Source organism: Mustela lutreola, chromosome 2, assembly GCF_030435805.1.
Source record: "Mustela lutreola isolate mMusLut2 chromosome 2, mMusLut2.pri, whole genome shotgun sequence".
Lineage (NCBI taxonomy): Eukaryota > Metazoa > Chordata > Mammalia > Carnivora > Mustelidae > Mustela > Mustela lutreola.
Genome location: NC_081291.1, coordinates 149417952 through 149442086, shown reverse-complemented (window position 1 = coordinate 149442086; position 24135 = coordinate 149417952). Strand labels below are relative to the sequence as shown.

At 41.5% G+C, this 24135-nt stretch overlaps 1 protein-coding gene and 1 long non-coding RNA gene across 3 annotated transcripts in view; both read right to left on the bottom strand.

The window, feature by feature from the left end:
- Positions 1 to 11519: 11519 nt before the first annotated feature.
- On the bottom strand, positions 11520 to 13341 carry LOC131825901 (uncharacterized). The gene is made up of 2 exons (XR_009351363.1): positions 12342 to 13341; positions 11520 to 12106 (listed from the first exon to the last, which is right to left on the bottom strand). It is a non-coding gene; the product is annotated as an uncharacterized LOC131825901 (long non-coding RNA).
- A 700-nt stretch (positions 13342 to 14041) lies between these two features.
- Positions 14042 to 24135, bottom strand: part of WWTR1 (WW domain containing transcription regulator 1) — a 140460-nt gene continuing 130366 nt past the window's right edge. For both annotated transcript variants that reach the window (XM_059163794.1, XM_059163793.1), the window contains exons 5-7: positions 23375 to 23508; positions 22109 to 22221; positions 14042 to 17506 (exon numbers count right to left, since the gene is read on the bottom strand). In XM_059163794.1, the coding sequence (XP_059019777.1) occupies positions 17322 to 17506; positions 22109 to 22221; positions 23375 to 23508 (432 nt within the window). In that variant the 3' untranslated portion in view covers positions 14042 to 17321. The remainder of the gene's footprint in view (positions 17507 to 22108; positions 22222 to 23374; positions 23509 to 24135) is intronic.

Below are 24135 nucleotides of genomic sequence, written 5' to 3'. Positions count from 1 at the left end.
CTTCTCTCCTTCCCGCAGGCCTCTGACCTCTGCTTGCCCCCAAGCCTGAGCAAGCACGGAAGTGTCCCTTTATTAGCGTTTCCGGGGAATCGGATGACCACAGGGAGACACATTTCCTGTCAGACCCGGGCCAGCATGCCATGCGCTTGCCCAACCTCCTATCGCTGCCAAGCCCTGCTTACCCCAGCCTGGAAAAGAAAAGCCTTTTCTGTTTGTTTTTGAGACGCCTGCAGATTCCTGAGATTGGAGATTCTCGTGTTGCAATAGTCCTTCTGAATAAAGTTTTTCCTATTCTAAGTCTGTTTTGTTTTTAACCTGACACAACCTTATATATATATAGAAACTATGATTAGCTCCTTGCGTGTAAGAAAGAGGAAAAGGAGGCTTAGAAAAAAATAAACTTTCTCAGGACTCCACAAACACCAAGTGAAAAATCTGGGATGGGGTATAAACCCAGATCATCTGCCTATTTGAGGGTATGAACCCCACTCTCAGCCACGGTGCTCCAAACCTCACTAAATCTCCTAACACCATCCAGGAAGCAAGGCTTTCTGATGCTAATTCCAAGTTCCTACAGAGAACTCTAAGTACTAAAACTTTGTTATTTTTTAAAAATTCATTCATTCATTCATTCTAACCTGAATTAGTGCAAATGATCAATTAAAATATTCTAATCAAGGGGCACCTGGGTGGCTCAGTCAGTAATGCGTCTGCTTTCAGCTCAGGTCATGATCCCAGGGCCATAGGATCAAGCCCCTCATCAGGCTCCCTGCTCAGTGGGAAAGCTGCTTCTCCCTCTCCCACTCCCCCTGGTTGAATCCCCTCTCTTGTTGTCTCTCTGTGTCAAATAAACAAAATCTTTAAAAAATAAAATAATAGGGGGACCTGAGTGGCTCAGTGGGTTAAGCTTCTGCCTTTAGCTCAGGTTATGATCTCAGGGTCCTGGGATTGAGCCCCGCAACGGGCACTGTGCTCAGCAGGGAGCCTGCTTCCCCCCACTCTCTTCCTGCTTCTCTGCCTACTTGTGATTTCTCTCTCTGTCAAATAAATAAAATCTTTTTAAAAAATAAAATAAAATATCATAATCAAAATCAGCATTTTTATATAATCTTTCAAAGCACCTATATGAAGACAACCTTACCCAATCATCCCCCCGTGCCATACACCCCCCCCCACACTGCTTTTAACTTCTACTCATTGATGTTACCCCTCTGTGTGGAAGAAGCCAGAACGCAGAAGCAGATTTCTATAATCCTCAGGGTTAAAAACGATGAGGAGGGGCGCCTGGGTGGCTCAGTGGGTTAAAGCCTCTGCCTTCGGCTCAGGTCATGATCCCAGGGTCCTAGGATAGAGCCCCATGTCGGGCTCTCTGCTCAGCGGGGAGCCTGCTTCCTCATCTCTCTCTGCCTGCCTCTCTGCCTACTTGTGATTTCTGTCTGTCAAATAAATAAATAAAATCTTAAAAAAAAAATGATGAGGAAAGACAAGGCAGGTTCCTGAGCTCTCTGCCTCGCCTACAGCTGCAGGATGGCTTCCCCAATCCCTGCTCCCTGGTGCCACCCCCCACGAGCTCACACTGTCCGAGAGTGTGACCTCATGTGGAAATCAGTCTTGACATGCGTCAAACCCCTTTAGTAGTCACAACCCATGGGGTAGTGGTGCTATTATTATCACCCTTATTGAGAAGTGAAGAAATCAAGGCATGAAACGCTTGAGCAAGAAGCCCAAGGTCACGGAGTGAGTCAGTGGCAGGGCTGGCATTAACCCCAGGACTCCTGGTCCCACACCACGTTCCCCCACCACCGACCCTGGCACACTCCCGGCCTGTCCCACCTCTCAACGGAAGGGCTCTGCTGTGTGGCCCCCCATGTCGGCTCTGCCGCTTTCAAATGGCCAGAGAACTTAAGCTCCTTCCTAAGAAAGCTTAATGAACTGAGTTCAAGGAAAATTAATGGCAGATGTTGAGCCAAAGAGGAAAAACCACTGGAAGCTGATGTCAATGATCTATACCGAAAAATGCTGTAATCCAGTTTACTTTTAACTACATGTGTCCTCGCTGGCCAAGCTTCTTCGGGAGGGTTTCGGGATCACTGTTTCAGTGTGTGGCACTTCCTGGGACAGGGGAAGGAGAACAGGGTGCCTAGACATTGCCTAGACATCCTGTAACTGTGCAGCATGGAAAAGCTTCTCAGCGTCCTCCCCTGGAAATGAAAGTGATGAGTCAGGCTGCGGCTAAGTTCTTCTCCAGTGCTATCGTGCCTCTAGTTTGGGGATCGTCAGAAGTAGCCTGGGTTATTAACATCTTGGTCCACAGAGCGTAACTCCTTTGGAGAGCTTTTAAAAATCCTAGTGTCCAGGCTCCACCTCCAAAGATACTGATTTAATTAAAGGAGATTGGAGCCCAGGCATCAGTCTTTAAAAAAAAAAAAAAAAAAAAAAACTCACCAGGTGATTCTAATAAGGAAGCCAGTGAGAACCACTGCTCTGGAGCATTCTCAAACTTAAGCATTCATGAAAAATACCTGGAGGGCTTATTCCCACCCCAAAGTTTCTGATTCAGTAGGCTTGGGCGTGGGACATCTCAAGTTAAGTTCCCAGGAAACGCTGATGCTGCTGGCCCAGAGTCCACCCGTTGAGAACTCCAAAAGTTTCCACACCCTCGGAAGTGGTGTATGAAGTCAGATGAGTATTTTTTTCCCCTGCCCTCAGGAGAAAGCTCATAGATTTCATTAGATTTGCAAAGAGACCCATGACTCCAGAAAGGTTAAGAACCAGAAGTAGAGTCAATTCATTAAATGTAAAGCTTTTTGTGGGCAGGGTTTCCTAGGAGAGGGCTTTGTAACTTTTCAGTCTTAATGTAGCCCCAGGTGTGTGTGTGCGTGTTCGTGAATTACCTGGGCATTGTTGAGCTGTATGATACCGACACACTGACCTGTCTACACTCGGTTTCCCCAAATTTGCACTTAGGACATCAGGTTGGTGACAAGGGTAAATATGACAACTTTCCTGAGAACCAAATGTGAGTTTTGTGGGGAGGAGAATGCCCAGTGATACCACTGAAACAGAAATAAAACCTCTACAGATAATCATGCTGTCTCATGCCCATTGACGCTGAGGCCATAAACTTGAGAAAATGAGTGTTATGCCGTAACAATTACCTGGGGATCAGTTAAATAACATTCCATCTGCATGAATTATACTCATCCTCTCATCCAAAATGTGCCGTGGGAAGTTCATATATAAACTTTAATGTGTGTGATCTTTCATCCTTTCAAATTTTCTATGTTTGTGGATGCTTTATAGTGTACACAATACATTAGAACAGACATCTATGCCTATAACTTATAAAGAAATAAACAAGCAAACATGCATACACTGAGACTTCATGATAAAAAGTCTGGAGATGATTCACCAGGTGTGGTGGTCCTCAAACTTGAGAGAGAGCCAGAATCACCTGGAAGCTTGCTATGTAAATGCAAATTCCCAGGCCTCACCTTCCTTCAGATTCAGGAAGTCAGAGAAATTCACATTTTACGCTAACATCTTAGGATATTCTGAGGCAGGTGATTCACCGACTCCACTATGAATAATCTTGTTCTGAGAATACCTTAATTTTTCTTTTCTTTCTTTTTTTTTTCTCTGTACTTTTTTTTAAAAACTTCATTCTCACCTAAATACCACAGATCTTCCTGGCAACGTATATATAGGTGAGTGCAAAGAGGGAAACAAAACAGCAGACTCCTGCCCGTGTTTCTGTTTCCCCTTGCGACACTCCTCGTCCAGTCTGCACGGTGGTGGGTGGGGCTGGTCACCGCGTTCTGGAGGAGCCAGCTGCTGCCCTCTAGTGGCTCTCCAGCCCACCGGCTCACTCGGGGGGGGGGGGGGCAGTTTCTCGGAAGACCAGTTTGGACATCTTTCTAAGTATCTCCCCATACAGAAAAGTTTCCCAAAAGCCTCATCAATCCAAGGGATGCAAAGTGTGAGCAAACAAGTCAACCAAAATGAATGGCACTGTCCAAAGGAAGGGTTGCAACGTGAAAAACAACATTCTCACAAACATATACATTCAACAAGTATTTGTGAACAGTCTACCAGGCATTGTTGCAGGCCATAACAGAAACAAAGATCCCTGTTCTCAGGGTACTGACAGGCTAATGGGAGGAGACAATGAAGAAGTGAATTATCTCTTACTGTTATATGGCGGTAAGTGCTGTGGAGAAAAATAGGGCCTGGGAAGAAGAGAGGGAAAGGCTCACCAAAAAAGAAGGAAATGAATATTTACTGACTACCATTTATTTATTTACTGGGTATTCTATATAAGTCAGTTTTCTTAATCTTCACCCTCTTACTGAACCCCACCTTTTATTATAACAGCCAATTTTACATGCAAAGAAACTGAACTTTCAAAACTGTAAGAGACTTGGCTCAGGCCACGGTATTAATTAATAGCTGCGTGGCAAGGAACTTCTGAACTGGTTGGAGGAATGAAGCCCCCGGCAAATATGTAAGGGAGACTGCCCACACATGCCCTTTCTTAATGCTCACACACCCACCTTCTCCAGGACTGGCAATGTTGTATGGAATGTGCTGGACCTCACCTTTCCCTGTTGGGGCTTCCCTCTTCTCATTCTCTGAAATTTTAATTTTACTCTATGCTAGTTCCATAAAGGAATTCTCTTCCAAGAGGTAAGGGTTTACTTATTATTTTTTTTTTTAAGATCTTATCTATTTACTTGAGAGAGAGATTGAGAGAGGGAGAGAGAAGGAGCAGGGGGAGAAGCAGAGGGAGAAGCAGACTCCTCACTGAGCAGGGGATGTGGGGATCAATCCCAGACCCCAGGATCCTAACCTGAGCTGAAGGCAGACGCTTAACTACTGAGCCACCCAGACACTCCAGGATTACTGACTATTAACTGTTTTCTAATCCTGTAAATTAATTTTTCTCCATTTATAGCCCAATTAGCCACACCATCATTACCCAGTGATGTCATTGGGACCTTTTTATGGAATACTTGAGTGGGACCTTTTTATGGAATAGTCCCTAAATCTCAGTGGTGGAAATGTCAGGTCCCCTGGTCCGGCAGTGATGAATGTGCTTGCTAAAAATGATATCACTTTGCAAGATTAGAGTCATAGTTAAAATATCAGTTTTTCATTCTCCCGTCTGTTAGAACTATTGGACTCTCAAAAAATGCTCTAAGAAAAAGTGTGTGTTCTTGTGAATATGACACAAATCTACCTACCTCATCAACATAGAAAATCTGTTCAAACCCTAAGGAAGATTATAGAACAGGAGGTTTCTAGTGCCAGGAGGAAATGAGCATTTTATAGCTAAGGAAAATGAGAAATGATACCCAAGAAAGTTAAGTAGATTTCTAGAGATTACAATTACAAGTGACCCTTGAACAGTTCAAGTTTGAACAGCATGGGTCCACTTACACATTTTTTTTAATAAATATAGTACAGGACTGTAAATGTGTTTTCTCTTCCTTATGACCTTCTTTAACAATGTTTTCTTTTCTCTAGCTTACTTTATTGTAAGAATACAGTGTAGGGTACATATAACGTGAAATATGTGTTAATTCGCTGGTTTTTTTAATTGGTAATGCTTCCGGTCAACAGCAGGCTATTAGTAGTACAGTTTTGAAGGAATCAAAAGTTTTATGTAAATTTTTGACTGTCCTGGCGGTTGGTGCCCCTAATCGCATGTGCTGTGTACATCTGTCATTTCTGACACAGCTGGCCCTAGCGCCTGACTTCCAAGACTGAGGTTTTAGGGGAGCTTTTGTTTTTTTGTCTACCCATCTTCAATGAGAGTTGTTGAAGGTGTTAAGAAAACAGATGTTAATAAAAGAGATTGAATTGAATAGAAAGACTCAATACTTTAAAGGATTCCAGTTCTGTCTAAATGACTCTAAAAGTGTCATGGGACCGAAACAAGCACACAGAGGAGCTAGTTCCTGGAACACAGTGGATTGTCAACATACATACCGTTTTCCTTCCATTTGTCTTCCATGCCTTCATTTACCAGTTCCATATCCCCAGGACCCTCTGCCTGCTCCCCTCGTCTTACCTCACCAGCAGCCCCAAGCAATCTCTCTGGCTCTGGAACTCCGCTGGCACTCCCTTGATGCTAAATACATGGTAGTATATCTTATCCTCTTGGAGGCAGAGGCCATGATTTCAATTTCTTCCTATCCTCCCAGCACCAAATAGGCCTTTGTCCTCAGAGAGGGCCACCAGCTTCTCTCCATTCCGGTTCATCTTCACTTTCCCGCCTGTCTTCCTTAAGTCATTCTGCTATTAGAAATCTCTCTATGGGGGTGCCTGGGTGGCTCAGTGGAATAAACCTCTGCCTTCTGCTCAGGTCATGGTCTCAGCATCCTGGGATCGAGCCCCTCATCAGGCTCTCTTCTCAGCAGAGAGCCTGCTTCCCCCTCTCTCTCTGCCTGCCTCTCTGCCTACCTGTGATCTCTCTCTGTGTGTCAATTAAATAAATAAAATCTTTAAAAAAAGAGAGAGAGAAATCTCTCTTTGGCTTCCATTATATAGGCTAAACTCCAATTCTGGAACAAATCATTCAAGCCCCTTCGAGAATTATCTCCATCTATTTTACTTATTTACTTACCTCCTGCCTCATTGCCTCCTTACACCATCCCTCCAAGGCTATGAACCTTCTCAACACTCAAAATTTGGGGCTTTCATATATGCTATTTCCCTGAAGTGCCTACAGAACTCTTCGAGGCTAAGGCTCACACTCCATCCATGTCCTAGCTGAGGTTTTGACTCCTCTTCTTCCTTCTCTACTCCGAGCTCCTATTACTCCTTGCCCCACAATGTAGGGCCCCAGTTAAATATATGGCTCCTTTAGAAAAAAGACTGAGGGCACAAAAGCAGACACATAGATCAATGGAACAATATAGAAAGCCCAGAAATAGACCCTCAACTCTATGGTCAACTAATCTTCGACAAAGCAGGAAAGAATGTCAATGGAAAAAAGACAGCCTCTTCAATAAATGGTGTTGGGAAAATTGGACAGCCACATGCAGAAAAATGAAATTGGACCATTTCCTTACACCACACACAAAAACAAACTTGAAGGCCCTCAATGTGAGAAAGGAATCCATCAAAATCCTTGAGGAGAACACAGGCAGCAACCTCTTTGAACTCAGCCACAGCAACATCTTCCTAGGAACATCGCCAAAGGCAAGGGAAGCAAGGGCAAAAATGAACTATTGGGATTTTATCAAGATCAAAAGCTTCTGCACAGCAAAGGAAACAGTTGACAAAACCAAAAGACAACTGAGAGAATGGGAGTTGCAAACAACATATCAGATAAAGGACTAGTGTCCAAAATCTATAAAGAACTTAGCAAACTCAACACCCAAAGAACAAATAATCCAATCAAGAAATGGGCAGAGGACATGAACAGACATTTCTGCAAAGAAGACATCCAGATGGCCAACAGACACATGAAAAAGTGCTCCGTATCACTCAGCATCAGGGAAATACAAATCAAAACCACAAGGAGATATCACCTCACACCAGTCAGAATGGCTAAAATTAACAAGTCAGGAAATGACAGATGCTGGCAAGGATGCGGAGAAAGGGGAGCCCTCCTACACTGTTGGTGGGAATGCAAGCTGGTGCAACCACTCTGGAGAACAGCATGGAGGTTCCTCAAAATGTTGAAAATAGAACTGCCCTATGACCCAGCAATTGCACTACTGGGTATTTACCCTAAAGATAAAAACGTAGTGATCCGAAGGGGCACGTGTACCCGAATGTTTATAGCAGCAATGTCCACAATAGCCAAACTATCGAAAGAACCTAGATGACCATCAACAGATGAATGGATAAAGAAGATGTGGTACATATACACAATGGAATACTATGCAGCCATCAAAAGAAATGAAATCTTGCCATTTGCAACAACGTGGATGGAACTAGAGCGCACCATGCTTAGCGAAATAAGTCAAGCGGAGAAAGACAACTATCATACAATCTCCCTGATATGAGGAAGTGGTGATGCAACATGGGGGCTTAAGGGGGTAGGAGAAGAATAAATGAAACAAGATGGGATTGGGAAGGAGACAAACCATAAATGACTCTTAATCTCACAAAACAAACTGAGGGTTGCTGGGGGGAGGGGGTTTGGGAGAAGGGGGGTGGGGTTATGGACATTGGGGAGGGTATGTGCTTTGGTGAGTGTTGTGAAGTGTGTAAACCTGGCAATTCACAGGCCTGTACCCCTGGGGATAAAAATATATTATATGTTTATAAAAAATTAAAAATTTAAAACTTAAAAACAAAAAGAAAAAGAAAAAGGACTGAGTTTTCTTCATCATTGTATGTTCCCGAAGCTTTTGGTGCTGTCAAGATGGCAAGGGGCTCAGCAAGTACAGAGTGATGAATGAAAGAATGCAATATATATTTGCTGGTTGTTGGACATTAGTGACCCTGAGAATGTCAAGAGATATCAAAGAAGATCTTTAGAGTCTTATGTTCATTGGCATCCTTAGGAAGAAACTAAATCTGGCTTGGGATCAGGGGCCTTAGACCCACCTTAACTCTCTCCTACTCCTGCAAACACAACCAACTATCTGGGAGATTTGGTAAGAAGTTATGTCAGAAGAAAATGGTAATTCCACAGCTCAATGTTTGTAATTTTTTTGGTCAGCAGGCAGAGAGAGAGGAGGAAGCAGGATCCCCACTGAGCAGAGAGCCCGATAGGGGCTCAATCCCAGGATCTTGGGACCATGAACCCAAACCGAAAGGCAGAGGCTTTAAACCACTGAGCCACCCAGGCGCACCCTCTTCTTATTCTTATAGAAATATTCTAGCACAGGATGGAGTGCTATGGGGCTGGCTTCAGGACATGACCTATGCTATTACAGAGGACCCCACCCTCATAGGAGCCCCACAGTTTAATGCTCTAAGGTCAATTCTTAATACATTTGAGCAAGGCCCCATGTTTTCATTCTGCATGGGGTCCCACAATTTATGTAGCCAGTCCTGCCAGTGAGTGCATGATGCATACTTTCCAACTTTCCCAGTTTTCTGGAACTTCCCCAATTTTAATACTGAAAAGTCCTAAGACTTGGGAAGCTCTTCTGTCCCTCCCTTCTGACACTTTGTCACCCTATTTCTGGTCCTCAGACTGCAAACACAGGAGGCATGCATCACTTTGTTCAATTTCTAATATAACCTAATGATTTACAAGCAGAAGGGTCCATTTAGGACACTTCAGCTTCATGGTAGACTCTGTGACCCCACCAACTTATTATTTCTAAACACAACTTATACATCTCTGTGAACTACAATTAAGGCTTTATCATCTCACACTTTTAAGCTACTATAAGGAACCTATTTCAAAGGACAGCCTATAGGAAAAAATTGCAAATTCTAAGGTCAATGGAAGGGTATCAGTGAACTATGAGCCACCTGGAACGGGAGGGTAAAATGTGTGTGGGAGCGACTTAACTGTGAACAACACCTAAAGCCTTATCAGTTTCTCAAAGCCATCTGAGACAACGAAAAAATAAAATGCACTGGCTAATTGTTTTGATGAATCTTGAAATTTGGGAGCATTCCAGAGAAAGTCCTAAGGAGTTCTGCTTGGAGGACCCTAATATACCAGATTTTCTGAGGCCCATTCTGTTTTAGAGCCAAAATTCACAGCCCATCTAGCTCTAGGGACCAGAAACTCATCCAGAAAGTTTAACATGACATAATGTGTCTGATTAATTTTATATTCATTTTAATCCATTGCATATATCAAACCACTCTGGGCAACAAGGCAGATAGCAGAAATTCTCTAGATTTTACTTATACAATACTTTCATATGGGCCCTCAATGGACAGTAAGTAAAAAATATATCCAGGAGCTTTGATAGCTACACAGTATTTTTTTTTTTTTTTTAAATATTTACTTGAGAGAGAGAGAGAGTGAGAGAGAGAGCATGAGAGACGGTCAGAGGGAGAAGACGACTCCCCATGTGGAGCCGGGAGCCCGATGCAGGACTCAATCCCAGGACTCCAGGATCATGATCTGACCCGAAGGCAGTTGTTTAACCAGCTGAACCATGCAGGTGTCCCAATAGCTACACAATATTAATTGTAATTTTTAAAAACTGGTGTCTTAAGGAAAAAGAATCTTAAATTCAGCAGCTATAATTTTTTAATTGAAAATATAAATACATATTCATAATCCTAAAAGAAAAAAAAAGAAAGGCAACTTGGATACATTTACAAGTCCCAGCTGTGAGCTAGTTTGGCGGCAATGCGGTCACCCCATTGATGGGTGACATATTTGTGTACTCAACCAAATCATCTCGGAAGTTCCCTCTCCCCTGTTTAGCAGCCAGCCCCCCTTCCCTGTCTGTCCCTTCTGAAACTACTCACTTATTTGGGGAATACAGTGGAGATATGGTCAGTAAAACACACTAGGTGTCCTCTTCGTGCTTTTAACAGCTTATGCTGCCCCCAACGGTGTAGTAGGGTTCCTGTTAGCGCATTTCCTAGCTAACCAGAGGTGTCAGCAGTCTTTTTCATCTTGCTGTTTGGTAGAAATGGAATGGTCAATCACTACTGTCTAATCTCCATTTTTCTGATTAGTAATGGAGTTGGCAAGCTGTTTGGCCCCCAGTTCCCTGACCTATACATTTTCAATTCATATCCTTGGCCCATATTTCTATGGGACTGTTTCTCTCATTAACACGCAAGTTTATTGTATATTCTGGATATTAGCTTAGGTCTGGTTCTCAGAAGCAGACCCTGATACAAGGACTCATGTGCAACTATTTACTAAAGAAGAGCTGTTTAAGAAAGGGTTTTTCAAGGAATGGGGTATTTACAAGGGAAATTGGTAAGAGAATGGGGGAAACAAGACAGGAAAATGGAGGAAACAAAGCGAGAGTGTGTCTCAGGCCAAGTCCCGTAGAAGGCAGTCTCTGTCTGGTCCCACCAGGGACTTTGACATGTCAGTTACATACCCACCCATTGCTGGCTAAAGGTCATGTTATAGAACGTAAATTCCTATGCATCTAGCTCTCTGCACGTGCGGGAGCAATGTAACTGTGATCCTTTTTAAAAAGGAGTTACAGGTGTTAGCTGTTGGAAGCAAAAACACACCAGGGTGGGAGATGGGGTGCACGAAACAGTAAAGAGAATCTAAGGTGATCTGGGTGGGGAACTGACATCGCCCACTATAAGTAACGGTATTATGAAAGTATCAATTTCACTATTAATTCAAGAAATGCAAACTGGAAAAAAAAAAAAGGAAACACAGGCTGTAACAGGAAGGTATTTCTACCTGTACAGACTTAAGAGTTAGTCGAAAGTTCTAACCACACACACACACACACACAGACACAAATCGTAGCTGTGTGAGGTAATCATTTTGTGGTAATCATTGTGCAGGATATACATACATAAAATCACTACACCATCCACCTTAAACTTACACAGTGTGTCTCTATCTTGATAAAGCTGGAAGAAAAACAAAAACAAGACACTAATTTGTATTATATTTATTGATAGGAAATACAACTTTCATTCAATTTTGGAACTTCATATATTGTACTTATCTTCCCAAATATTTTATAGAATGTACAATGAGAGGGGAAAAAAAAACTCCAAATGTTCATGTTTATTCAAATCAGGTTTGATTATTTATGGTTTTGAAACCTCATGTTTGTAGGAAAATTTCTCAATCTTCAAAACAAAACAGAGGCAATATTCAGCTCCAGATTGGCAATGGTGAGCCAGGCCTTTGCATTTGTTGTTATTGGAAATATAAAATGGTACAGTCCTTTCAAAAATGTTTTGACAGAATTTATCAAAATTTAAGATCGCTTGATGTCATGATTCCCTTCCTAGAAATTTACCCTCCAGCCATATTCACAGGAGACTAGGCTGGTTACTACAGCACTACTATAAAGGCAAAAAACTAAAAAGAATCCACTGGTTTGCAATAGGGGACATCCATACAAAATAATGTTAAAAATAATCCAGTATACAACTATGTGTACTGGCAGGGAAGGTTGCCCGTAATATATTGGGCATATTTGTTGCTTGCTCTATAACCTTGTGCAAAAGATTTAACCTCTTTTTTTTTTTTTTTAAAGATTTTATTTATTAGACAGAGAAAGACACAGCATTTGACAGAGAGATACACAGCAAGAGAGGGAACACTAGCAGGAGGAGTGGAAGAAGGAGAAGCAGGCTTCCCACTGAGCAAGGAACCTGATGCGGGACTTGATCCCAGAACCCTGGGATCATGACCTGAGCCGAAGGCAGCCGCCTAACAACTGAGCCACCCAGGCGCCCCAAGATTTAACCTCTTAAATCCTTCATCTATAAAGTAAGGATAATATGGAAATGTTAGGGTCACTATGCAGATTAAATTAGATAATACCTATCATGTGTTTTTGCATAGTGCTTGGCACATAGTAAATGATCAGTAACTATTAGTAGTATCATTATTATTATCAAGAGAAAAAAACGAAAGCTTGAAAATAGCATGTATCATTATTTTTCTTCTGTAGAAAAGGTCCAACTTATTCTACAGGAGAAAAAAAAAGATGCTCAACATCACTCATCATCGGGAAAATGCAAATCACAACCACAACGAGTTATCACCTCACACTTGTCAGAAGGGCTGAAATCAACAACACAAACCTAAGTGTTGTTGAGGATGTGGAGAAAAAGGGACCCTCATGCACTGTTGATGGGAATGGCACAGCCACCGTGGTTAACAGTATGGAGGTTCTTCAAAAAATTAAAAATAGAACTTACCCTAGGATCCAGTAATCCCACCACTGGATATTTACCCAAAGAATATGAAAACGCTAACTTGAAAAGATACAGGCACCTGTATGTTTACTGCAGCATTATTTGCAATAGCCCAATTACGGAGCAGCCCAAGTGTCCATCCACAGATGAAATGGATAAAAAATGGGGGTACACACACAGAACAGACTACTACTCACCCATAAAAAAGAATGAAATCTGGCCGTTTGCTATGTGGAGCAAGAGAGTATAATGCTAAGTGAAATAAGACAAAGACAAATACCATATGATTTCACTTATATGTGGAATTTAAGAAACAAAGAAAAAAAAAGAGATAAAAAACAGACTCTTAACTCTAGAGAAAAAACTGATGGATAAGAGGGAGGTGGGTGAGGGGATGAAGGAAATAAGTGATGGCGATTAAAAGTGCACTTAGCGCGATGAGCGCTGAGTAAGGTCTGAGTAAGGTACAGAATTGCCGAATCACTACATTGCACACCTGAGAGAAATTGAACACTGTACATTAATTATCCTGGAAATTTTTTAAAAATTATTTAAAAAAAAAAAGATGCATGAGACTTAAGGCTCTGGAATGTTGGTAAGCTGTTCCCACCAGCATCTCTTCTGTTGTTTAGTTCCTGCTTGAAAATACTCTTTCCCTGAGTGCTCTCACCTAATGTTTCTGTGGAATGGAGAAAGATATTACAACAATGAGAATCAAGGGAATCAAGGGACTCAAGGGACAGAGAAAATATACTATCACGAGCCCACACTCAGAATGAATGATAAGTTGTTCTTAGTTTGGTAACAAGAAGCCATGCTATAACATTAGCAACACAGAAAAGACTGAGGATCCTATAGTTCTGACATCTCTATCATCTATCAAATATCAAATATCAAATATCTATCAAATCTGAATACCTATCAAATCTGTGAGGGTGTTGGAAGGACAGCGTGACTTTAAAAATAAATTATATATATAAGATGTAAATTATATGTATGATGTAAATTATACATATACACACACTTAAGAAAAAAAAAAACTCAGTGGGCTGCTTCAAACAAAGGGGAAACCAGGATATTCTGCGAATATTTAGAATATTGAAGATGAGACATTTGAGCCAAAACAATGTTGGCCTACAAAATTTTCTTCCTTTCATGGTCTGCCAGGAGAGTTACATAAGCCCTTCTTCGGTACCACCCAAAGCCTTGACTAAGGAACACACACAAATAATGGAAAGACAAAGGCTCCAAGTGGAAATTCAATTGTATTTATTTTTCTTATACAGAATCAGAGAAGTAAAAACCAGTACCAAACTCCAGGTAAAATGGTTTGATAGGATTGATTTGGCTGCATACCTTCTGCAGGCAGAGCTTTCTAAATTACAAATAAACACACATATGTCATATTACAAAACGTAGAAGTAAATTTTTTAAAAAGTTAAAGTATGAGCACATAAATGATGTAGTGTATTAGGGAAACAGTCTCTGTCAATCACCCATTTTCCCAATCAAATTAATCTACAATTTCCTTTTTTTTAAACAGCTTATTTTTCTCATAAAAGTTGTACTTTCAGAAGTTACTTTCTAATTATGTCATAAGAACACAACTTAATTATAGCAACACTTCTCTCACCTTCTTCTACAGAGAGCTTTTCAATGACATTGGGGTCAACGGCACCCCCACCCCCCATACAAAATGTCTTACTCTGTCTTCCGTGCTCCCACATGCTGTACAATCAGTGAAAGAAATGGCATCTTACATTCTAAATATGCTGGTGAAACACTAACAATTACTTGGACTTAGTAGAATTGCCAACACGTTTTGACAATGTATTTACTTCAAGAAAATGTTTTCTATCAGGATATCGATGCCTTGGGAATTAGTTTTCCATTTCCCGTGGCAAAGTTATTGGATGAAATGCTGAAATTTACTGAGTTAGGACTGAAAAGATGGGATATCCTGGCAGTTCTTTTATAATGAGAAATATAAATAGCACCTTATCATGAATTCTGCAGGGGTCTTAACACTTACAATAATAGAAAAAACCCTTTAAAAGTTGTTCTTATGTTTAGATTTCTAGCTTTAGTGTTCTTTAACAAAGGCTATATTTTTATGGCCTTAAAAACAACAAAAAAAAATCACATCTGGCTTTGTCCATTAGTAAACATGTAGTCATGGTTCATATTTCATTCTGGAAAAATATTTGTTACGTTCGTTAATGTATGTTCCAGCTAATTTCACTAAAAAAAAATTCTTCTAGTGTCTTCTAATGTCACAAGCTTACTAGGAAATTACTTCTAAAAATTGATAATACAAATCACTGATGTTTTAACTACTTTAAAAAAGAGGGGTATCTGTTTCTTTTACACATAATAACCTGAAAAGGAGACTATAAAAATATTTTTTAAAAATACAATAACACTGCTCAGTTTTGTTAGGTCCCTTGTTTTTTGTTTTTTGTTTTTCTTAGAAAGAATGTACAACTCTTTTTGCAATTATTGCTCACAAAAGAGAAAAAGAGATAGTGCTCCCTTCAATTTAGTAGCAAACACAAACATCTACCCTACTCTCTCTGAGCGCTTAGAGAGAGGAAAGGAATCTGAACATAAACCATGGGTCCTTCAGGAAAAAGAAATCACTTCATTGTGTTGGAAGCAACAGCAGGCCCATGCTCTTGTCCACAGACACGCTCCGCGTCAGCCTGGACAGGGCCACAAAGCCCTGACCCTCCTACTCCCCCATAAAGTGCACCAAAGCCCTTTCTTCTACAACAGTCTTCTGGTAATAAAAGCTGTAGTAGAAAATTGTTGCTTTGTTCTTTTGGGTACCTCTCCTAGCATCCTGCTCATCTAGCTTTTGGGGTATTCTGACTTGTCAGTTTCCACTTCCCCAACTAGTGTCCTTCCACTATCTACTGCGACTTCAATACTTCATCTCTGCCCTTTTCACTTGCCTTCTTTCCAACCAGATAGAATGTATGCTGCCTGTCTCTATTCTGATAGATGGAAAATGATCTTATTTATGATTCCCAACAGATAAGCCCCCTTGGGAATTGAAGGTTCCTCTCAGAGACCTGAATTATTAATGTCTTTCAAAAAAAGGTATTAAATTCATAGATTATAAATAATGTCAGTTCAAAATATTCAACGATTGAGGACTTCATGGCAATGTAGGCAGAGCAAGCGCCGGGTGAACCTGATGCTCTCTCTCAGTCCTTAAAAGCTAATAAAAAATGTTTTTGGTTACATAAGAGGTATTGAGTACATATTTCATGCCTTTTTATACCAACTGTAGCAAACAGGGTTAGGATAATATACTGAGGAATCCATTTTACTGAATTCAGAAACACAAGTCTCCACCATACACCCTTCAGAGGGTTTTGCTGTTTTGTTTTGTGTGTGTTTTTTTTTTTTTTTAACACGTCAGTCAGAGATCTGCTTCATCCTTCAAACAGTTTCATAGATAAGATTCTTTTAAGCACTTGAGATCTGGAAAGCAAAACTGATAAGGCTTTAGCATATAAAAAGCAACAGTTTCTCTGCTCTGCTGTGTGTGCTGTTGGGTTGAAAGCTAGGTCGTGCTGATGTTTTCAGAACTGTTGCAAAAGACAAAAAAATACAGTCACTGCTGATTTATCAAAAACAGTTGGCTGACTTTTGTCATCAGCTACAAAATTATAGTGCTTTATGAAATAAACATCAAATTCTAAGCTGCAATTAAAAAAAATCCAACTTATAATTTAAAAAAAAAAGGTTTTGTTTAATAAATGCTCGTAATTAGTACCAAACTGGTCTCTTTCATAAGATCTGTAGGGTAGGAACTGTGACTCACGGTCCCTGCTCTTCTCCTGCTGGAAGGACGAATTGTCTAGACGCTACGCAGTGAAGTCATGATGAAGGACCAACTACAAAAGGACCGCGTGTGCCTTTGCAGATACAGAGTAAAAAGAACCATCAGAACCAGCATGGATTCAAAACTACATTGTATCCCATACAGCAGACATGTACTATCCATACAATGATTTTTAAAGCTCGAGTTAAGCGGGTTTTTTTTTAAAGCATTCGGTACTACTGTCATCAACAGTTTTTGAAACCCCATCAATCAGCTCTAATTTTGTGTACATTTCCTGGACCGAGCCCGCCTGTCACAAGTCACTGCCTGTGGTCAGATTTTTTATGGTTTATAATCAATCTGATGCATAAATTTCAACTAACACCCATCAAGCTTAGTCATGGGGTGGCAGAGAGAAAAAAAGAGAAGCAATTCTCCATCCTCAGCTCTGCAGAAGAACGACACAGAGCCCCTCACGGGAATGCAGGCCTGCGGAAACTGAAAGGAGAACACTTAACTGTTATAACTTAAGTTACTGTTAACCAAATCCAGGCAATGATGAAACTGGCCGCATGGAAAGGAGGGAGCAGGGAGTCATGGAGTACACCTGCAGACTGACTCTGCTCCATTGCTTTTTGACAAGAGGCCCAGGAAATGTCAGGTCACAGCTGCATCCAAGTTACAACGGTAGCGATTACAGCCAGGTTAGAAAGGGCTCGCTTTTGTTCAGCGCAGACTCCACATCATTGAAGAGGGGGATCAGATCTTCAGATTCCAAAGTTCCTAGGTCCACATTTGTTCCCGGGAGACAATCGAGAAAATCAGGGAAGCGGGTCTGCTGAGGATTGATGTTCATGGCTGTCTGTCCTGTGTTGTCCCCTAGAACAGAACAGAAGGTGGCCATTGTCATTCGTTTGTTAAGCTCTTGAGAAGTTAACCCAACGCTCACCTCCATTGCCACCAGGCTTCCATGTAAACGGAAGATTCTATTGCTGCCTGTCTAAAATAGTTCAGTTCTCTGAAAAATTTCAGCTACCACGGTCCTGAAACTGAGTTGGTGATGCTCCCTCGTAGGAGATGCAGAGATGCTGGGTGAACCTTTCTTTGTCTTGGGTAGACAGAGCCCAGATAAGGGCCCACAGTGGATAAGCCCAGGAGACAGCAAAGCAGCACAGGAAGGCTGTGATCTGTGTTTTCCCATGACGGCTGCACGAAGAGCTATTTTGTCAAAGAGAGTCCCTCCCTGTAAAAATGCCTTATCACCCAGCTATACTCTAAGGATTTCACTGTGAAGCTTAGATCTACCCATGTCCTCCCTCTTTTTATGTTCAAAGATAGCAGTGAGGAGTTTTCTTTAACCTTGTTACTAAAAAGCTGTCTTCGGGGGCACCTGGGTGGCTCAGTCGTTGGGCATCTGCCTTCAACTGGGGTCACGATCCCAGGGTCCTGGGACTGAGCCCTGCATTGGGCTCTCTGCTCAGCAAGAAGCCTGCTTCCCCCTCTCCCACCACTCTGCCTTTGTTCCCTAGCTCTCTGTGTCAAATACATACATTAAATCTTTAACAAAAACAAAAACAAAAACCTGTCTTCATTGATGGCTCTGGGGATCATTTTCGAAATAGTTTATAAAGGGAATTCTGCAGATTACCCCCCCAACACACACACACACACCTGGCACCCCAGAACTATCTACTTTTCTTACAATGCGTACGAGTCACAGTGCACGTGAGCACTGAAGGTTCAAAGAAATCTTGCTGTAAAGAGATCTGTTTTCTTTTGTTGAAGCCGCTATTACCTCAACCCATTTAATCATTCAATCCTATTCTGGCAGAACCTATATACTAATGGAACTGGAGTCTACAGAACACAGCTGAGAACACACTGTTCCAGGAAAATGAGACTTCTGGGATAGGACATGAAGAACACATGTTCTTTATGAACAATAGTGGACAAGAAAACAAACTGACCTTTGTGCCCGTGGACTGGGCTCTTTAGCCATGTGACCTTAGACGCACGTAACTTGTCTGACCCTCAGTGTATCCATCGAAATTGGGATTATAGGTACCTTCTTCGCACACTGGAGCAAAGTACCATATAATGTTTGCCACACATACAATAAATGTTGATTGTGCTAAGAGAAAGAAAAACCTAGGAACTCTTTGTTGATTACCAAATATCAGAACAACTGATTAATTCAAATAGCCCTGATCAATTTTCTGAAGGTTTAAAATATACCTCAGATGGTGCTTGGGTGGCTCAGTTGGTTGAGCAACTGCCTTCAGCTCAGGTCATGATCCTGGAGTCCTGGGATCCTGTCCCACATCAGGCTCCCTGCTCAGCAGGAGGTCTGCTCCTCCCTCTCACCTTCCCCCTCTCAAGTTTGCTCTCTCTCTCACATCAATAAATAAAATCTTAAAAATATATATACATCTCAGAGACAGAAGCATTGGTAACTAAGGCCGGCTTCCACCCTAGAATCATTTCTAAAAAGCTTGTTAAATTGGCTTTTGTGTTTTAGAAGTACGGTAGCCTTCCTGAAGTTGTGCACAGAAATATCATTATTCTGAGCAAAACTGGGATAATTCACTTCAACCAAATGCATTTTCCAAGGAGAAAAACTGCATCTTTCCAAGTGATGAGGGAAACATAATCAAACTTGCATTTTGGTGATAGCAAAGTTTAATGGCTCTTCTGTAACCCATATAAATCAGTGACTCTTGGCAGTATTTTAGAGGATTTTCATTGCAAAAGGTAGTAATTTGGGAAAATTATATCAAGTTTGACATGACCTCAACATCAAATCTGACAAGTTCGACATGATCAAAACATAGAATTTGATACATTATAAGAAACAGCATCAAAACAGAACAGGAAATCCCAAATAACTTTTACTACCCACTAGAACATAACAGATGGAAATGAGGCTGAATGAAAGTATCTGCCCAGGAAAACTATTCAATCTAAAGTGCTGGGTGTCAGGGCGCCTGGGTGGCTCAGTGGGTTAAAGCCTCTGCCTTCAGCTCAGGTCATGATCTCAGGGTCCTGGGATCGAGTCCCGCATCAGGCTCTCTGCTCAGCAGGGAGCCTGCTTCCTCCTCTCTCTGTCTATCTCTGATCTGTCTCTGTCAAAGAAATAAATAAAATCTTTAAAAAAAAATAATAAAGTGCTGGGTGTCTTTTTTTTCCTCATCTCTAGTTAGCACCATTCATCTCTACTGATCTCTACTAATAACTCAAGAACACTTTTTTTTTTTTTTTAAGCCAAACAAAATCTATTTTAAAGAATTTCTCTTACCCTTTCTCCTCAGACATGGCAAGCATGAGGAGGCTAGTTCCAAGATTCTTTGTTTAGGTTAACGATCTTAAAATACCTCTCTTTGGATCAACTTTGTCATCACATAGTGATCTTTTTGGCCTTTAACAGTTTTATCCATTAAAAAGGAGGAGAGAGAAAAACCAGACAATTCTTAAAAGAGTATGATTATTGCAGAATATTCTGGAAGAGTGGTTGATTTCCCCACCTTTGCTCCTGCTATTCCCTTTACTCTATTCCACACCACATCCAGCTGTTGTTTCTTTGTGTGATTTGCAAAGGGAAGTGTGCTTGGTTGGCTTGTTTCCATTCAGCATGTGGTCAGTGAATCTCATAGACCTTTTCTAGCCACACTGGAGCTGTGCCCATCCCCAGCTTTTCCTCATCTTATTACTGTGCTACTTTTCTTTCCTTAGGAAGGTTCATGCCTAGAAAGAACTTCACAGACAGGACGCTAGACTCCACGAGCTGACACTCACTTAACCAGGTTAACTTGGAAGCCTAGCATTGATCAAGTTCAATTTGTCCATTACTTCAGCCTCTCAGAAGAGGGGGAAGAGAACTGTGGGCCAAGCTATGTGATCTCATAACTCCCCACAACTCCATGAAGTAAGCATGTTACTCCCACTTATAGGTGAGAAATCCAAGGCCTTGGCATGTTCTAGCACTTTCCCAAAGTCACTACCAAGAAGTGGAGAAACAGAGATTCAGTTTAGGCTGCTTGTCTACAAAGACTATGTTCTTTCCAGAATACCACTTAATTCCACACTTTGGCTTCAAAATAGTCCCTACTTTGAAGCCATTTTTAAAAGTCATAGGCTATGCCTGGGTGGCTCATTCGATGAAGTGTCTGCCTTCAGCTCAGGTCATGAACCCAGCGTCCTGGGATCAAATCCCACATTGGGCTTTGTGCTCAGTGGGGAGCCTGCTTCTACCTCTCCCTCTGCGGCTCCCCCTTCTTGTGCTCTGACAAATAAATAAAATCTTTAAAAAAAAAAAAAAAAAAGCCACAGAACAGAACCCATCTTTTTTTTTTTTTTTTCTTTAAGGGTCAGACTTAGATTTAGATCTCCCGAATTTTTTTTTTTCAATTTAACTTTTGTTTTTTTATCTTTACTGGCTTCCCAGTGTTTAAAAGCTGAAAGCAAACAATCCTTAAATATAGGAAGGAGCTACTTCATAAGGCTGTTCCAAAGAGGACAAAATAATCCCACACCAAAAAATAGAGAGAGAGATGAAGAAAGTGAGGGAGGCAGGAGGGAGAAAACTGAAGTAATAAATCGACGAATAACAAAACAAACGCTTCAGACTATTCCCGTGTGACTCCTCACAAGACAGTCTGTGCTAGCCTCTCAACACAGGGATGACGACCTGCAGAGAGACCCCAAGGCAGCTGCTCCGACCGATGGCACTCCTAAGGCGCCTGGCTGACTTGGACTCTGGTCTGACCCGTGGTCTGGCTTCAGAGACTACGACACAGATGACAGTCATCTAAGAACGCATAACGAACACAGGCACTGTGGACAATGGCAATGGGGAAAGGACTCTTCCTTCCTTCCTTTCTTTTTTAAAGAAAAAATATTGATTCTTCTCTTTAACTGCTGAAGGAAGACATCGTTACCATGTTGGGACCTGGGAGATGACAATTTAGAATCTCCTGAGTGGCTTAACTTTCCAAATGGCCCTGCCAATGGCTTCCCAAATGCAGCTATTAACATGAGAAAAATGGCATGTGGGAAGCACTATAAACCAGTCCCATTTCTCAAGAGGAAAAGTGGCCCATACATTACAACTGGAGGGAGAACAGCAAAAATATTCCACTGTGGAAGAACGGCAGAGCAGACAGTGGCATTAATCCAACTGTGAGCAGGGGCTGTAGGAAGCAGGGCAAAGGAGAGAGAGAGAGAGAGAGAGAAGGAAGGAAGGGCGGGGGAAGACTTTAAAATCCTGTGCCTTACGTAAAACCATATTTTGTATAAACAAAGGAGAAAGGACTAGAATTTAATAATAGTGCCTGAGGCTTGGGTGGCTTTTCAGCTGTCCTTTCTGTTACTGTTGAGATAAAGTATTTCTGGTTGGACTTAGAAGGGAGATGACCGATGACCACGACCGAAGGGACGATACAAAAAGGCAAGCACAGGGCAATGACTTGCAGGCTCTGCACCCACCTGTGTCCATCTCGTCCACGTTGCTGAGGAAGTCCTCCGGAGTCGTCGGGACACTGTAGCAGCCTAACCCCAGGCCACTGTCAGTGCTCTGCTCCCTCGAATGGTAGGGCCCTCTGGGGAGCAAAGCATGGGGAGACTTCAGTGCGAGCCCACATCAAGAATTCCCAAATCAAAAGAGTCATGAAACCCCTAACCTAGTCTACTTCTGTCACACTGCCCAACCTTCCGGGGAATGGAGGGAGGCCGAATTTGCACCTCCCTTTAATTTTCTGACATGCACACCGATGTCAGCGAAATGAAAAGACTAGGCAAATAAAACCGGCCAGTCATAGTAAATGGATGCTGATTTCCTTTTTATCTCAAAATAATAATTTGAACACTGTGCTGAATATAGACTATGAGACCCTTTATGTAAATTTTTTAAAAAGAAAACAGTGTTGAATATTGCTTATGAATGTACACTTTAGCAAGCAATAGGAAATTTAAAAAGATGTGTGATGGACACACACCACACACCAATTTCTGAACAGTGGCTCCCACCAGGCAGGGAAAAGAACAGATATCATTGGTGGATGGTGTAATACTTGAAAATGGTATAATACTTTTAAAAAATGGCATAATACTTTAAGATCTAGGGATCTAGGTAGGTGTTGGATACCTGGATAAATCTTATGTTATTCTTTATATTTTTCTGTGCATTTGTAATACTTCTAAATAAAAAATTTAAAAACTCCCTTTCTTCATTATTTCAGTTACTCCTTGTTTTTAACCTCTCTTTCTGTTTTTACTAAGTTCCATAATCCTACTTGTTTGTTTGCTACAAGCCTCTGCAAGGGCAGAAATGACACAGGAAACAGACAACTGTCCTTTATTTGTGTTTAAAAAGTTACAATTAAGGTTTGACTACTTCTACTCATGAACATATTTCTGGCTAAATAATCTTTTCCTTCTTGCTCACATGTTTCATATTTTAAAAACATTGTCTCTTTGTGTTAATTACATTTTTTACTGTAAAACCATTTTAGACCCACAGAGAAGATGTGAAAAGAGTACACAGTCCCCGTGCACAGTCACCCAGCTTCCCCAAGGACATCTTACACAACCGTAGCACAATTACCAACACCAGGAAATGGACAGCTTCCCTTGATCCCCACCCCAATCTCCCAGCTCCCCACCTTTCCCCAACATAAACAAAAACCCATTATACTCTAAACCACGTAATAAATAAAGCAAAAGTAAGTCAGTCACTCCAAAATGTTAACTTACCCATTGAGGAAAGGATCAGAGCTATTATTAGTGATGGATCTCATGTCTGGGGTCATGGTTGGCGGGTTGACAGCAGCCTGAACGGTGGCCAGAGTCTCGGCTTCCATGGGGAGCTGTCTACAGAGGGCGGCTTCCTACAGAAATATGACAGAGGGAGAGGCAAGTTATTCACTCATTGTCACAAGGATCGGAGCAAAGTATATTTCACATGAAAGCTTTTTACCAAACACAAAGCACTTCATGTGTGTTCCTAATCAGTCAAAATCATCAGGAAACCATTACTGTTCTTTCTCTGGAGAAAGCTTCCCAGGCGTAAGTCACTTTCTGACATTCACCAAGTTAATGAGAAACTCAGCTAGTATCTATCTCAGGACACTTATGTGGGGACTGTCCCACCCATCCAAGTGTTTAAATACCCCAGTCACGTAAGGATGTCAAGACACTTTCTCAAAGACAAAACTATTTTTATCCCAGGTGCTCAGACCAAATCTAAATCAATCAAAGCAGCTGAACTCCTTTGGCCCAGCAAGTACATTCTGGTCTTTGCCACTAACAGGCCCATAAAGTTGGGGAGTTACAGAGTCAGGCTCTCCATCAAATCATAGCTGGCAGTTCTATGTCAACAGCCAGGAGTTCTAGGTCAACAGCCAGTGAACAAGTTTGTCAGTCCATCGGTTTTTCTATCTGACTAGTCATCTAGCTGACCTGATTCAAATGGCTGAAGGGTGGGGAACCCTGCAGCGCCAACCCCAATCCCACTA